The 11925-nt window shown below is 49.3% G+C and overlaps 1 protein-coding gene across 1 annotated transcript; it reads right to left on the minus strand.

The window, feature by feature from the left end:
* Positions 1 to 208: 208 nt before the first annotated feature.
* LOC144123292 (uncharacterized) lies at positions 209 to 5139 on the minus strand. The gene is made up of 3 exons (XM_077656145.1): positions 4890 to 5139; positions 3381 to 3754; positions 209 to 616 (listed from the first exon to the last, which is right to left on the minus strand). The coding sequence occupies exons 1-3, from the start codon at positions 5062 to 5064 to the stop codon at positions 260 to 262; spliced, it is 906 nt and encodes a 301-aa protein (XP_077512271.1). The 5' UTR covers positions 5065 to 5139; the 3' UTR covers positions 209 to 259.
* Positions 5140 to 11925: the final 6786 nt, after the last annotated feature.

Consider the following 11925-nt stretch of genomic DNA (forward strand, 5'->3'; position numbering starts at 1 on the left):
ATCGCTTCAGCCTGTATGCTTCTGTGCTGCATTTAAACCACTGAGTGTAGTGAAAGCGTTTTTACCCACTCTACTAGAAACTGCAGTATGAACGAATAAGTCACGAAAAGTGGGCTGATACTGACCTGAAAGGCAAGTCTACTTTAAAAAAAACCCGAAGGACTACACTCGTGAATCAAGGCAAGGGCGCCGACACCAGCGTGACGAGTTTATTTCGACGCTGCATCTTGCATGCGCGGACTGTCAGACCAGACGCCCATCAGACGAAGCCTCCGAGGGAGAATATTTTGTTGTAGGCGAACGGCAGCGCCGATTTGGTGAAGAGCAGGCAGGACACCTTGTCTCCCTGCAGTCGCAAGTCTGCGGCGAAGTTGTACGCGCCCGGCTTGGCGCCCTCGGTCTGGAGTGGCACGACCAGCACGACGCCCTTGCTGGCGGCCGGCGGGAAGCCGTTCTGCGCTTCCAGCACAAGCATCTTGGCCACGTGTTTGTCCTCCGCGATCAGGTGCGTGAGGATGGCGGAGCCGTCGTGCAGCCTCTGCGCGAGCACGAAGCCGCACACGGCGTCGCGCTCCACCGCCACTCGACTGAAGCTCCCCTGGTCGGACGTCATCACCTGGGGGTGAAGCCCATTGATTCACGTGGTGCTGACTGCGCACTGGCGGATACTGACGCGCTGAAAGACAAGCTTGTTTACTTGGCCGAGCCTGTTCCCTGTGCCGCCAAAAGTAAATAGCTAGGTGGCGGCGATGGGGAACTGGCGCTGAAGTTTGCGGTGCCGATTGCAGCGCCTTAACACACTGCCTAGCGAGAATAGCAAGCACTTTTGGGTAGTACTATTAGTACTTTTCCGCGCCACCTTCAGGCGCTTATTGGCGTGAGCCTCCGCGCTCTGTCGAAGGCGCACGTGCCGTGCGTCAGCTATCTGGGCTACGCCGAGAGAAGCTAGGCAATGAATGCTGTCAGCCAAACGCGGGTATCTAATCGCGCAGAATGTGTTATCGCATTTGCAGCGGCCCAAGCGGCTGACAGAAGCAGTTTTGAGTCACCGAATGGAACAATTGCAGTGCAACCTTGGCAGCGCAGGTTCTCCATAGCAAAAAGCACACAAAGCGGGCATACCGGCCAGAAGGTTCGCCGTTCTTTGGGGTGCCCAATTTAAATGTGACAGTCGAGTTTTGCGATAAGGCATTCAATCGGTATCGATATTGCAACATCGCATAGAACGACCACTACCGTTCTAGAGGTCCCTGGTTATGTCTCGCGAAGCAAGAAACGCGATGACCTCGCTTGCCAGCGCCAACAAGCATTGCGCTTCTCGCTAACACACAGGATGAACATGTTTTTCTCATCGTTTCTGCTCGTTTCGTCACGCGTGCGGGAGATAACCCCATAGTTCTGGTGGAGGCGTCGTGCCTTCTTCAAAAACACCTTCAGGTCACTGATCTGGTCTACGCCTGTAGACGACTGCAGCTCGAGACTTTCCTGGGGGATTTTATGAGAGGGCACCGAGGACTACTATAAGTGCCATAGGCTTTGCCACCAATGCGGGGTTTTAATTTTTATCTGAGCGTCGGCATTTGCCGGCAGCAAGACTAGTCCCACCTGTCTAGCTCACAATCTCATCCTCAGCCTCTTTGCTATTAGAGAAAAATATGGAGTTATATAATCACACCTTGTAGATCTTCATCTTGCACAGCTGAATCGCGTTCGAGACAGCAGTAAATAAGAACGTGCTCGGACAGGGCCGCACATAAGTTTCCATATTAAAGGAAGCATAAAGGGAAATACTAATTCCAACTAAATCGACGGCTGGCAGATTGCAGATATGTCTTTTTTAACGTGAACAGAGCTTGAATACGCCAGAAAATGACGCAAAAACGAATCATGTGCTGTTGCGCTTCCAGAGAATTCAGGCAACAGCGCCTGGCCAAGGGAATTCATAGCGAGACTTGCGTGTCTCTTTCAGGTGCAGTATTTCGACGGAAGCATCGTAATAGAAGAAAAGGAGTGGGCTTGTTCTGCCGAGGCGCGCATATGTGAAGCATCGCTATCTTATGTCGCCCAGTCGGCCTGCAAGAAACCGTTGTGCGCAGCAACTTCAGAAGTGCCCGCCAAGCCCATGTTCACAGGACCATTAACGCGCTTTCCAAACAGTCAGTCCGCCACAAGCTGAGACATTAGCATGCAGTATGAACGATAATAAAAATTACGACAGCATTAACTGTTCCTAAATACTTCAAAAAAAAAAAAAAGAGCCGTCTGAACGGTGAGCCAAGCTGGTTTGTTTTTGTTTTGTTTTCGACGATAGCTGCGAGAGTTGCATGCTATGAAAACGACCTGACACCGCGGACGCTGCGCCGGTGTGAAATGAGCGAAGGACTCAAGAGCTTCATATGCGAGATTCCAAGCAACGCGCTCGGCCGTTTAGCGCAGAAAAAAAGAAAAGATTGAATTGCTACTTAAGGGTGATCAGTCCCACTAGCGGAGCTTCTTGTCTCCGTTAATATAACGCGATGGCATATACAGCTCGTTCGGTAGAAAATCAGTCGGCGTAGTCGGCAACGCGTGTCGGAAATAATCGGGGGCTGCGTGAAAAATCGTGTCATGGTAAATTGCGGTTCCAGGGGTTGATGATTGATCGCTGTGTGATAGGCGATGAAGAGTTAATGAAATCTTGTAATTATTTCGTTAATTAAGGAAATGAAAAAAGAAATTGGATAAAGGAGTGTTCAAAGGCAACAAAATGCTCGGAATGAAAAGCCAATGCGTATGATGCTAATTAAGAAAATTTATAGTGTGTAATTGATAAATCAATTATTTGAAACGATAGAAAAATAAAAATGCGTTCAAATGTGTCAAGCTGCTGAATACGGAAAGCTTAACCCACTACGCTGTCGAGTCATATCCTTCAGGCGGAGCTTAATGATAATAACAATAATTGGTTTTTGGGGAAAGGAAATGGCGCAGTATGTCTCATATATCGCTGGACAGCTGAAGCGCGCCGTAAGGGAAGGGGTAAAGGAGGGAGTGAAAGAAGAAACGAAGGAAAAGGTGCCGTAGTGGAGGGCTCCGGAATAATTTCGACCACCTGGGGATCTTTAACGTGCACTGGCATCGCACAGCACACGGGCGCCTTAGCGTTTTGCCTCCATAACGCTAAGGCGCCCGTGTGCTGTGCGATGTCAGTGCACGGAGCTTAATGCCGTCTCCAATTTTTCACGAGAAGCGTAGCATTAAGAGCTCAATTTCTACGTAGCTAAGAGCCGTGTTGTTAGAGCGAGAATATAGGAGCACTTATGAGCATTTTATGGCGCGTTTCTGATTCATCGAGAATACAGTACTGCGCTAGTTGTAGGTCTGTAAGATTCTTCACTCACAGAGAGGTAGTCAGTGCGCAGGGTTTTCATGACGCGCTCGTCGTAGGCGGCCACGTCCTTCAGGTTCTGCGGCGTGACAGGCTGGACTGTGACGCCGGGGACGCGGTAGACGAGGTAATTGGGCTCGACCACCGTGGCCACGGTCTTGACGAGCATCCAGGGCGAGCGCACGGGCAGCACCTCGGTGATCTTGCAGGCGCGCTCCATCTCGTCGGTGACGCGCGCGAACAGGTTCTTGTCGGGGTGCTTGTCGGCTGTGTCCTTGCACAGCTGGTAGATGCAGGGCCAGCTATCCGGCTGGTACATGCTCATGAGGCCCAGGTACAGGGCATCGTCGGAGAATTCAATGACTGCCAGTCTGGCTGTCACTTTGTCTGCACGGATGGAGTGAATGACAAGCTGCTTTTGCTACTGCGGCTGCTGATGTTTTTATTTTATTTGCGCAAAGACAGCTCGACCGAAGAGCGACATGGGTAACGTGCTTTTGTACTGCAGGAGGTAGGTTAAGCATTTCACCCCAAAAAAGCCGCGCAAGAGGCCGTAGGAAAGCTTGTTATTCAGTCATTTTAAAACCGAGCGAAGAAGACAGGACGTGAAGACGAGGCACAAGCAGGACCGCACAAAGCGCTGACTGAAATCAAGAACCAACTAGCCCAAATTCACGCCTTACTTCCGTACAAAGCTTGTAAACCTTGGAAAGTCGGACTCTCGGACCACTAGGCCAACACTGCGGTGCAATATCTGCGTATAAGATCATGCGAAAATAATTTGACATGTATGGAAGACAATGTGTCGTGGATTCTCGAGCTGGAAGAATTTGTTACTTTTACGATGCAGAAACCTTTTGGATAATAAAGCTGTGTTTAAGGCTCGTGCAACAGTTTCCCGAAATGTCAGCAGAGGTTTGAGTTAGCTAAAAAAATAAATTCGAAAATGGGAGGCGTGATAGCTGCCGCCGTAGCTCATCTGGAACGACACACTGTAGGCAACATGTAGAGGTCAACGGTTCGATCTCCACTGATGGCATGGGGTTCTTTCTTCGAATTTTATAAAACATATGCTTTCTTAAAGGATTACTAAATTACTTTCATTCACACGCAAAAGAATGTATATGTCTACTTTTTCACACATTTTCTGTTTGATTAGATCATTGACTTCTTTCGCGTGTATTGCATGGAGCGGCTCATTTCCCTCTTCCTGTCTGATTGGAGATCGGTACCGAGACCGTTAACGCGATGATGGCGTTTCAGCTGCATCACTGATGGCGTTCAAGTAACACACAAATTCTACGCTTGGAGGAGAACGCCCAATGCCACCGCATCTGCACGAGGACTGCCAGGATTTCAGCGGCCAGCCCGGCTACTAGCATGTCAGCCAATGGCTTGTGACACGCTGGCGGGGCGGAACCAGTGCCTTCAGTTACGTAGTTTCAAGGGACATCATTTTAAACAAGCTTGCGCGAAGAGCTAAGCGACAAGGAAGAGCTAGAAACGCGTCGGTTCCTTTTACCATTTTCGTCGACACACTTCTCGAATCCACCAGCGATCTTCTGGAAAAGCTCATGGTAGTTTTCAGGCAGGAGGCCCTCAGAGCAGCACACTCGCTCTGCCGTCGTCTGTGCTGTTTCCGATTCGCTGCTGGCAGCCGGGACATTTGTTTTGCTGCCACCAGCTGCCACAGACATGGCAACGCCAAACTGCGCTGCTGTTTCTTCACCTGCCAGGAGAGACCAATCGGTGGTCCTCTTCTTCGGCGGCAAAATGGCGGGAAAGCTCTCAGTGAAGTGCACGAGCAGCGGCAATGCAGAGGCTACCTGGTGGCCAGCTTGGAAACAAGGTTGTCTTTATCAAGGAATAACAATAAAGTTACAACCTATCTAGTAGACGAATGCAGACCGCATAATAAATAAGAGCCTTAATGCGTGTGAGCCCACTATAGGAGGCACGACTGACCATTATGTGGTGTTTCGAAATCATTTGGTCATAAACAGCCTCGTCGTCGTTTTCACTGTGATAAACTTCAATTCAATTCAATTCAAGTTTTATTTGCATCTATACATGTACAGATGACGGGAGTACAGACAAAAAGCCAAGTGAATTCGGCTTGACGGGGTCTGTACCTCCTACAGAAATGGCACTGTGCACAATAAAGAGAACACAAACATACAATACTGGATAAACGAGAAAAGACAGCATTAGTGAACATTACATTGTAAGGACGCAATGTAAGAGAGATGTATATTTATTCTAGGAAAAGGCAGAGGGATCTGCCTGGTGCATCATTAACTGACCCTCTACCGCACTGGGAAAGGGGAAGAGAAGAAGAAAGGGGCTTATGATGGATGACGATGTGGACATAGGAGTGATGCAAATAAACTCAAGAAGATCATGTGCGCGCCTAACTACAACCTTGAGTCGAGAGGGAGGGGGGGGGGGGGGAGTGGATGGACAGGAATTTTTTAAGGTTGGCAATCAGTCCAATGTCTTCCAGTTGGGTAATAAAAAACAACTGTTGTTCTGGGCAAGTCGTGCAACTCCTTGGCGCGAGGTGTACGTAACGCGTTACAAGTAACTGATTGCTTGTCATGAATTATATTTTTTGTAATTTTGTAATTAATCGATTACTCTTTACGATAACGATTACGCTAATCGATTACGATAACGTTCTGGGTAATTCAATCGCTTTTTCTGTAATTGATTACTGGTAGTAAGTTAATTTTTTTTTTGAAAAAAAGTTTTAATGAAGTGTAAAGCTTTGAGCACCTGAACTCACTGCAAAACACTGGTGCTGTAGCCAGGATGTTTCCTTTGTGACAGAACGACAACGACTGGCTTCGGAGAAGCATCGGGTGCAATCATGTCCGGACTACAACCGGGTCACCGCAGACTTCTAGGGCAGTTCTCGTCCGGAGTAATATCGCGTGACAGCTCTGTAGGGACAGCCCGTCCTGTCAGATGGCGCCGCAACTTACCTCCCGCTACCTGCCATTACCGGAGGCTTCCATGAAAGCATGGAGCTACAACGAAGGGCGGCACTGTAGAGTGGGATTGGAAACTAGCGTTGAAGCATTGCACAACTACGAGCTGGTAATCAAGGTGTTCATACGTTATAGTACCACCCTTCCCTACAGTGCATACATTGAGAAAGTGTACGCACTGTAGGGAAGGGTGGTTCTAGAAAGTGGGAAGATGATGAAGTGGCTCTAGATCAGAACGCCGTCCCTTCGCTTCTTCAGTTTTTTCCTGGTTTACGACATTATAATGAAACCACTGTTTCTTTTTTGGTGATGGTGATGGAAGTGGACGCTGTTGAACCTCTGTCCGGTCGGTCGGCCGCTGCCGCCCAGAGGAAACGTCTTGGCCTCCCGAATGACGAAAGTAGCCGGGACACCGTGGTGTACTCGGCTACCAGTGATGACTCTTCGGCTGACGACGGCTTCATCACAGTCGTAAGCAAGAAGGCCAAACGGAGACTGCGCCAATGTGAGGACTCGTCGTCGCCGAGCGCGTCCACGATCACTACGGAGCGAGGACCATCGGCACATACTGTCATATTTGTGCCAGAAGCTCCCACCGACCATCTCAACCACGTCAATAGGCAAGCCACATCTGCGTTCCTGGAGGCCCGCGTCCCGGAAGCAATTAAAGATGTGAGGGTGAATTGTTTTAGGAATGTCGTCGCCATTGATTTCATGGACCGAACGCGCTTGAGAGTTTGAGCAACGTCAGAACGCTCGGCGGCATCAGCGTTCGTTTCCATGTACTTCTAGGCAGTGGCACTACGGAAGGCGTCATTTACGACGTCGACGTAGCCAACCGCTACTCTGATCTGCCTGCCCATTTTGATTCAACCAGCTACCGACGGTGTAGCCATACTGCAAGCTCAGCCTCTTTGAAGGACAAAGTGCACCAAGTTGACCTTCCAAGGGGACTGCATTTCAACGTACGTGAAGGTTGGGCACTTTCGGCATGCAGTAAGGCCTTTCGTCCCGAATCCTCTAGAGTGCCGGAAATGCATGAAGATAGGACACGTGAGTAGTGTGTGCAATTTCCTCATCGTGTGCCCACGGTGTACTCAGCCACACAGCGGCAATTCTTGCCGGGCAACAGTCCTTACGAGTGCCAATTTCCGCGGTCCACATGACGCTGCTTCAAAAGATTGTCCTCGCCTGAAAAGGGAAAGGGCGATACTCAAACAAATGACAAGAGACAATTCCACACACAGAGCAGCTGCCGCTAAGGTGCGACGACGTCGTCGCCCTCATCACAGACCTTCTAAAAGTGTAGCGAGCATTGAAAAGGATCGTCGAAGAATTTCCGCAACTTGTCCTCCCCCTCCGCATGCTACTTTCAGGATTGGGAGCAATATGACTGTTGAGGCACAGACGGTTGTCGCAGACAGGCCTTGGCCATCCCTGCCTGAGCTACAAACACCCGCAGTGACCAAGCAGGTATTGCGTACTCAGAGTCCCGAGCCCATTGCTAATCAAGCACAAGTCACAACTCCGGCCCAAGACCGGGACCGGCAAGTGACTTGGCCATCGCGCCCGAAGCACCCAGCACCCACCCCAGCACCGCGCACCCAGTTTGTTGAGCCTGCTGCTGGTTGGGTAGTAGGTCAGAAACCGGACCAGGTCGCAGACGAGAAAGTGATTGCAATGCTGAAGCCAGTCGTGAATGCCATGCGTGTGCTGCTTTCCAGCATGCACACGCCAGCTACACAGAATGCATTGCAGATGCTGGATTTGTTGAATCCAGTGCTCGCAGCTGTCCAATAGCTGGCATAGCGCATCCTCCATCTTCATCCTTCCGAGAGGAAGTCCGATGCTTACGTTGTCATCAACATTGTCAGCCGCAACGGCAAGCAGCCTTTCTTGACACTGAAACGTCTGCGCTGCCTTGTGATGGAGGGCCGTCGATCTGTTCCACTCAGGTCGCAGCAGTCGGCAGCCCTCAAGGTGTGCAGGCTACAGCTGCGGCGGCCTGTGGCTTACAGCGCTTGTGTCATTGCCTGTAGTGCTTGCTACGGACCGCATTTCTCTACTTCTTATTCTTTTACGCCCCCCCCCCACCTCATCCCTCTCTCCCAGTGCAAGGTAGCCAACCGGAACATTTTACTGGTAAACCTCCCTGCCTTTCCTATACCTCTTCTCTCCCTCTTGAGAAAGTGTTCAGTGTAGCTGCTGATCTCTTCACGAGGAAATGTGAGGAAATTAGGGACAACTTTGAAAGGAAAAGAAAAACTTCCCTTGCAAATGGACGTGCTACAAAATATGCAGCAAGCCGCACTAGTTTATTGCAGTGCGAATAATGTTGTTTTATGGCAATAAATATTGGAAGGAAAATAAGGCAGTAGTAATCGACTACTTTTCTGTAATTGTTTCGTTACTTTTCTGGGGCTGTAATTCACCACTGTAATCAGTCATATTTCAGATGCAGTAATTGCAGTTGTAATCTCTTATATTCTGCAACACGTACAAGTCTGCTCCTAGGCCTTCCCAGCGACCTTCGTATTTTCAGCTAGTAGTCAGCACTTAATTCGTGCTCTTGAATTAACGTACTTTATAATTATTGCCTCAAATAGGTATTTTATAAGTATGGCCCCATTCATTGTCTTGTCCCCATTTCATGGTGCTGAAACTTAATCAACCACTCAGTCACCAGCTGCAGAGAGTACAGTCAGCAGTTCCGCTTGTTGAGAAAAGCTGGCACTTAATCTCTATGGATTTTGCAAATTCTTAGAGGCAACAGTGCACACCGTTGGTGGGCCAGTAGAAGAGCAGTCTGCAATTAACGGGGCTGCGGTTGGTTAGAATGCCACGCCGTGTGCTAGATTATTTATTTCATTATCAGTGACTTTTTAATTTCAATTAGGAAGTCATAATTATTTGAATTTGTGCCTAGGTATGTGTTATTTTCTAGGTACACTTCTGAGATGCTTACGATTCAACACCTATTAAAGATTGGCGGTGGTTTAGCTCTGGCTAAACCTGGAGTGACGCGATAGCAACAGCTGGCCGAGTGGAACTTGGTCACGTGACCAACCGCGTGACGAACCACGTGATCAGCCACGGCGCCGCACCGCCGGCAGCTGCTCCGCACCACGTTACCAACCACGTGACAGCGTGGCGGTGCAGCCACAGGGTGGCGGCGCCGCCACGCTGAATACTCGAAATACTACCGTAATGTTGCTATCGCTACAAAAAATCTGAGTCCGGGTGTCCGCGCTGTCCGCGGTAAAGCGAATACACCGAGGGCTCAGAAACTGAGAGGTCGACGAGTTGCCTTGACTACCAGCGCACGGTTTCCTTTACGTAGCTGGCAGATGGCAATAGAACTGTAAGAGCGGTACAAAACGATAGCTGTGCGGCGTTTCGAGAACAGTGAGGATGCGAGGGACTGCGCCACAGCTTGGCTGAAGCACATCTGCTCCGCATGTAAGTACTCGGCTAGCAATCTTATGAATGAAACGAAGACTTTGGATGTTATCATTTCTGGCTTACAGCGTATGTAATAAGTGGAAAGTCAGTTCGCCAGCGTGAGGAGGCTCCTCGAAGGGTCCTTAAGAGTAGCGTGTTTGGCACTTCCGAGAGGAGTAAAAGGAAGCGTATTGCTGCTTTGAAGGCCGCAATGCACCACACTTTAGCGCCAGTGCACCGACACTTGTTGGCGCGTTATGGAAGCAGCGTCATGGAATTCGAGGTCGTGCTGGAAAGAGGCAGGGAAGAAAAAAATCTGCGCCGGACCTCCTAGGCGTTAATGCCGGCTAAACTGCCAGATAAGATCCCATTAAGGAATGTTTCAGACAGGGAGAGACGATGCCTCAAGTGCTATTCGCCACGAGTTTACAGGAGGCATATATTCAGAGACCTAGATTGGGACCAATCGGGGATAAGAGTTAATAGGGAATACCTTTGTAATCTGCGATTCACTGATGACATTTACTTGCTAAGTGACTCAGAGGATGAAATGCAAATCATGATCAGTGACTTAGAAAGACAGAGAAAAACGCAGAAAACTGAAGTAATGTTCAACAGTGCCGGAAGGGAACAACAGTTTACGATAGGTTGCGAGGCGCTGGAAGCGGCAAGGGAATACATCGACTTAGGGCAGGTAGTGACCGTAGATCCGGACCATGAGAATGAATTAACTAGAAGGATGAAAATAGGGTGGAACGCATTTAGCCGGTACTCTCAGATCATTAACTGAAATTTACTAGCATCGCTCGAGAAAAAAAAATTAGCAGTGGTTTAGTTCGGCTATGTCAGTATATACGTAGCGTGAGATACGCTGAGCCGCTGAACATCAATTGCCGCTGAGCAGCAATTTCGCTCTCCTTGTCCATCGCTATACCACACTGGCAAACGCCCCGATACCTCTGCGCATGCGCACAAAATGAGAGGCGCTATCAAGCGGCTCCGGCGCAGCGTCAGACTTGGCTACTGCGCAACGGAGGCGCACAGCTGGGCACGCGCCAGCGCAAGTGCGTCTGCCTCAGCTATGAAGTCACCCCTCTGGAATGCGCAGACCGGCGAGGCGCGCGCGGCGGCGGCGTCTCCGGCGGGCCAGCTATGCGCCGTGTGACGTCACTGCTCCTCGCGCATGCGCAGCACGGCTCTCCAGGAGTCACGCGAAACTGCTCAACCTCGGCCAGTGTAGCTCACGCTACGAAATGTAAAACAGTTGTATCTAACCGGTAATCACCGATGCAGCAGAAACACTGAGGCTAACGGAAAGGATTGAACTCACATGGAAGTAGAGCGCAGAGAGCTACAGAACGGAAAATGATAAGTGTAACGTTAAGAGACAGAAAGAGAGCAGAGTGGATCAGGGAGAAAACGCGGGTAAATGACATCGTAGTCGAAATCAAAAAGAAATGGCTTAGGTAGGGCATGTAATGCGAAGGCAAGTTAAGCGATGGTCGTTAAGGGCAACGGAGGGATTCCAAGAGAAGACAAGCGCTGCAAAGGGTGGCAAAAAACTAGGCGGGCGCATCAGATTAGGAAGTTTGCGGGGATAAGGTGGCCGCAGCTGGCACATGATCGGATTTATTGTAGGGATATGGGAGAGGTCTTTACCCTTCAGTGCAAGTAGTCAGGTGGTGGTGATGCTGCTGTTGCTGCTGCTGGTGCTGCTGCTGATCATGAGTATGAGTCAAGCTCTTCTGCATTGCACTCTCCAGAGCTAAAAGTGTGGAGGGACTCCGCTTCACTAATGCAAACCATAACTTCACCTTTTCACATACCTGAATGAATGAAGATGCAGAATGAAAGGAGCAGGTTGTCATCTAATCGAAAAGGTTTTTAAGTTGTATCATGCAAAATGCCCTCGCACTTCATAGACAACCAGCGTAATGATTTCTTTAGTATATGTTAGTATATTTTTTACTCCATTCCAACATTTTCTGTGGTGCCGCACACACTATCCTAAACAATTTTAATTCTGCGATGAATTTCGTTATGTTTTGCTCCTTCGTTGTTCGAAACTGTGATACAGAACATTGTTCTTTGGTGCATGCCTAATGTAGGTTAGTCTGCTTTACTGTG

This window comes from Amblyomma americanum, chromosome 3, assembly GCF_052857255.1.
Source record: "Amblyomma americanum isolate KBUSLIRL-KWMA chromosome 3, ASM5285725v1, whole genome shotgun sequence".
Classification (NCBI taxonomy): Eukaryota; Metazoa; Arthropoda; class Arachnida; order Ixodida; family Ixodidae; genus Amblyomma; species Amblyomma americanum.

Coding starts and splice junctions, on each gene's coding strand:
- LOC144123292 (XM_077656145.1), bottom strand. CDS start 5,064: ATGTCTGTGGCAGCTGGTGGCAGCAAAACAAATGTCCCGGCTGCCAGC. Junction 3,755..4,889: donor GAAGTGTGTCGACGAAAATG/GTAAAAGGAACC, acceptor CCATCCGTGCAG/ACAAAGTGACAGCCAGACTG. Junction 617..3,380: donor TGCGCACTGACTACCTCTCT/GTGAGTGAAGAA, acceptor CTTCACCCCCAG/GTGATGACGTCCGACCAGGG.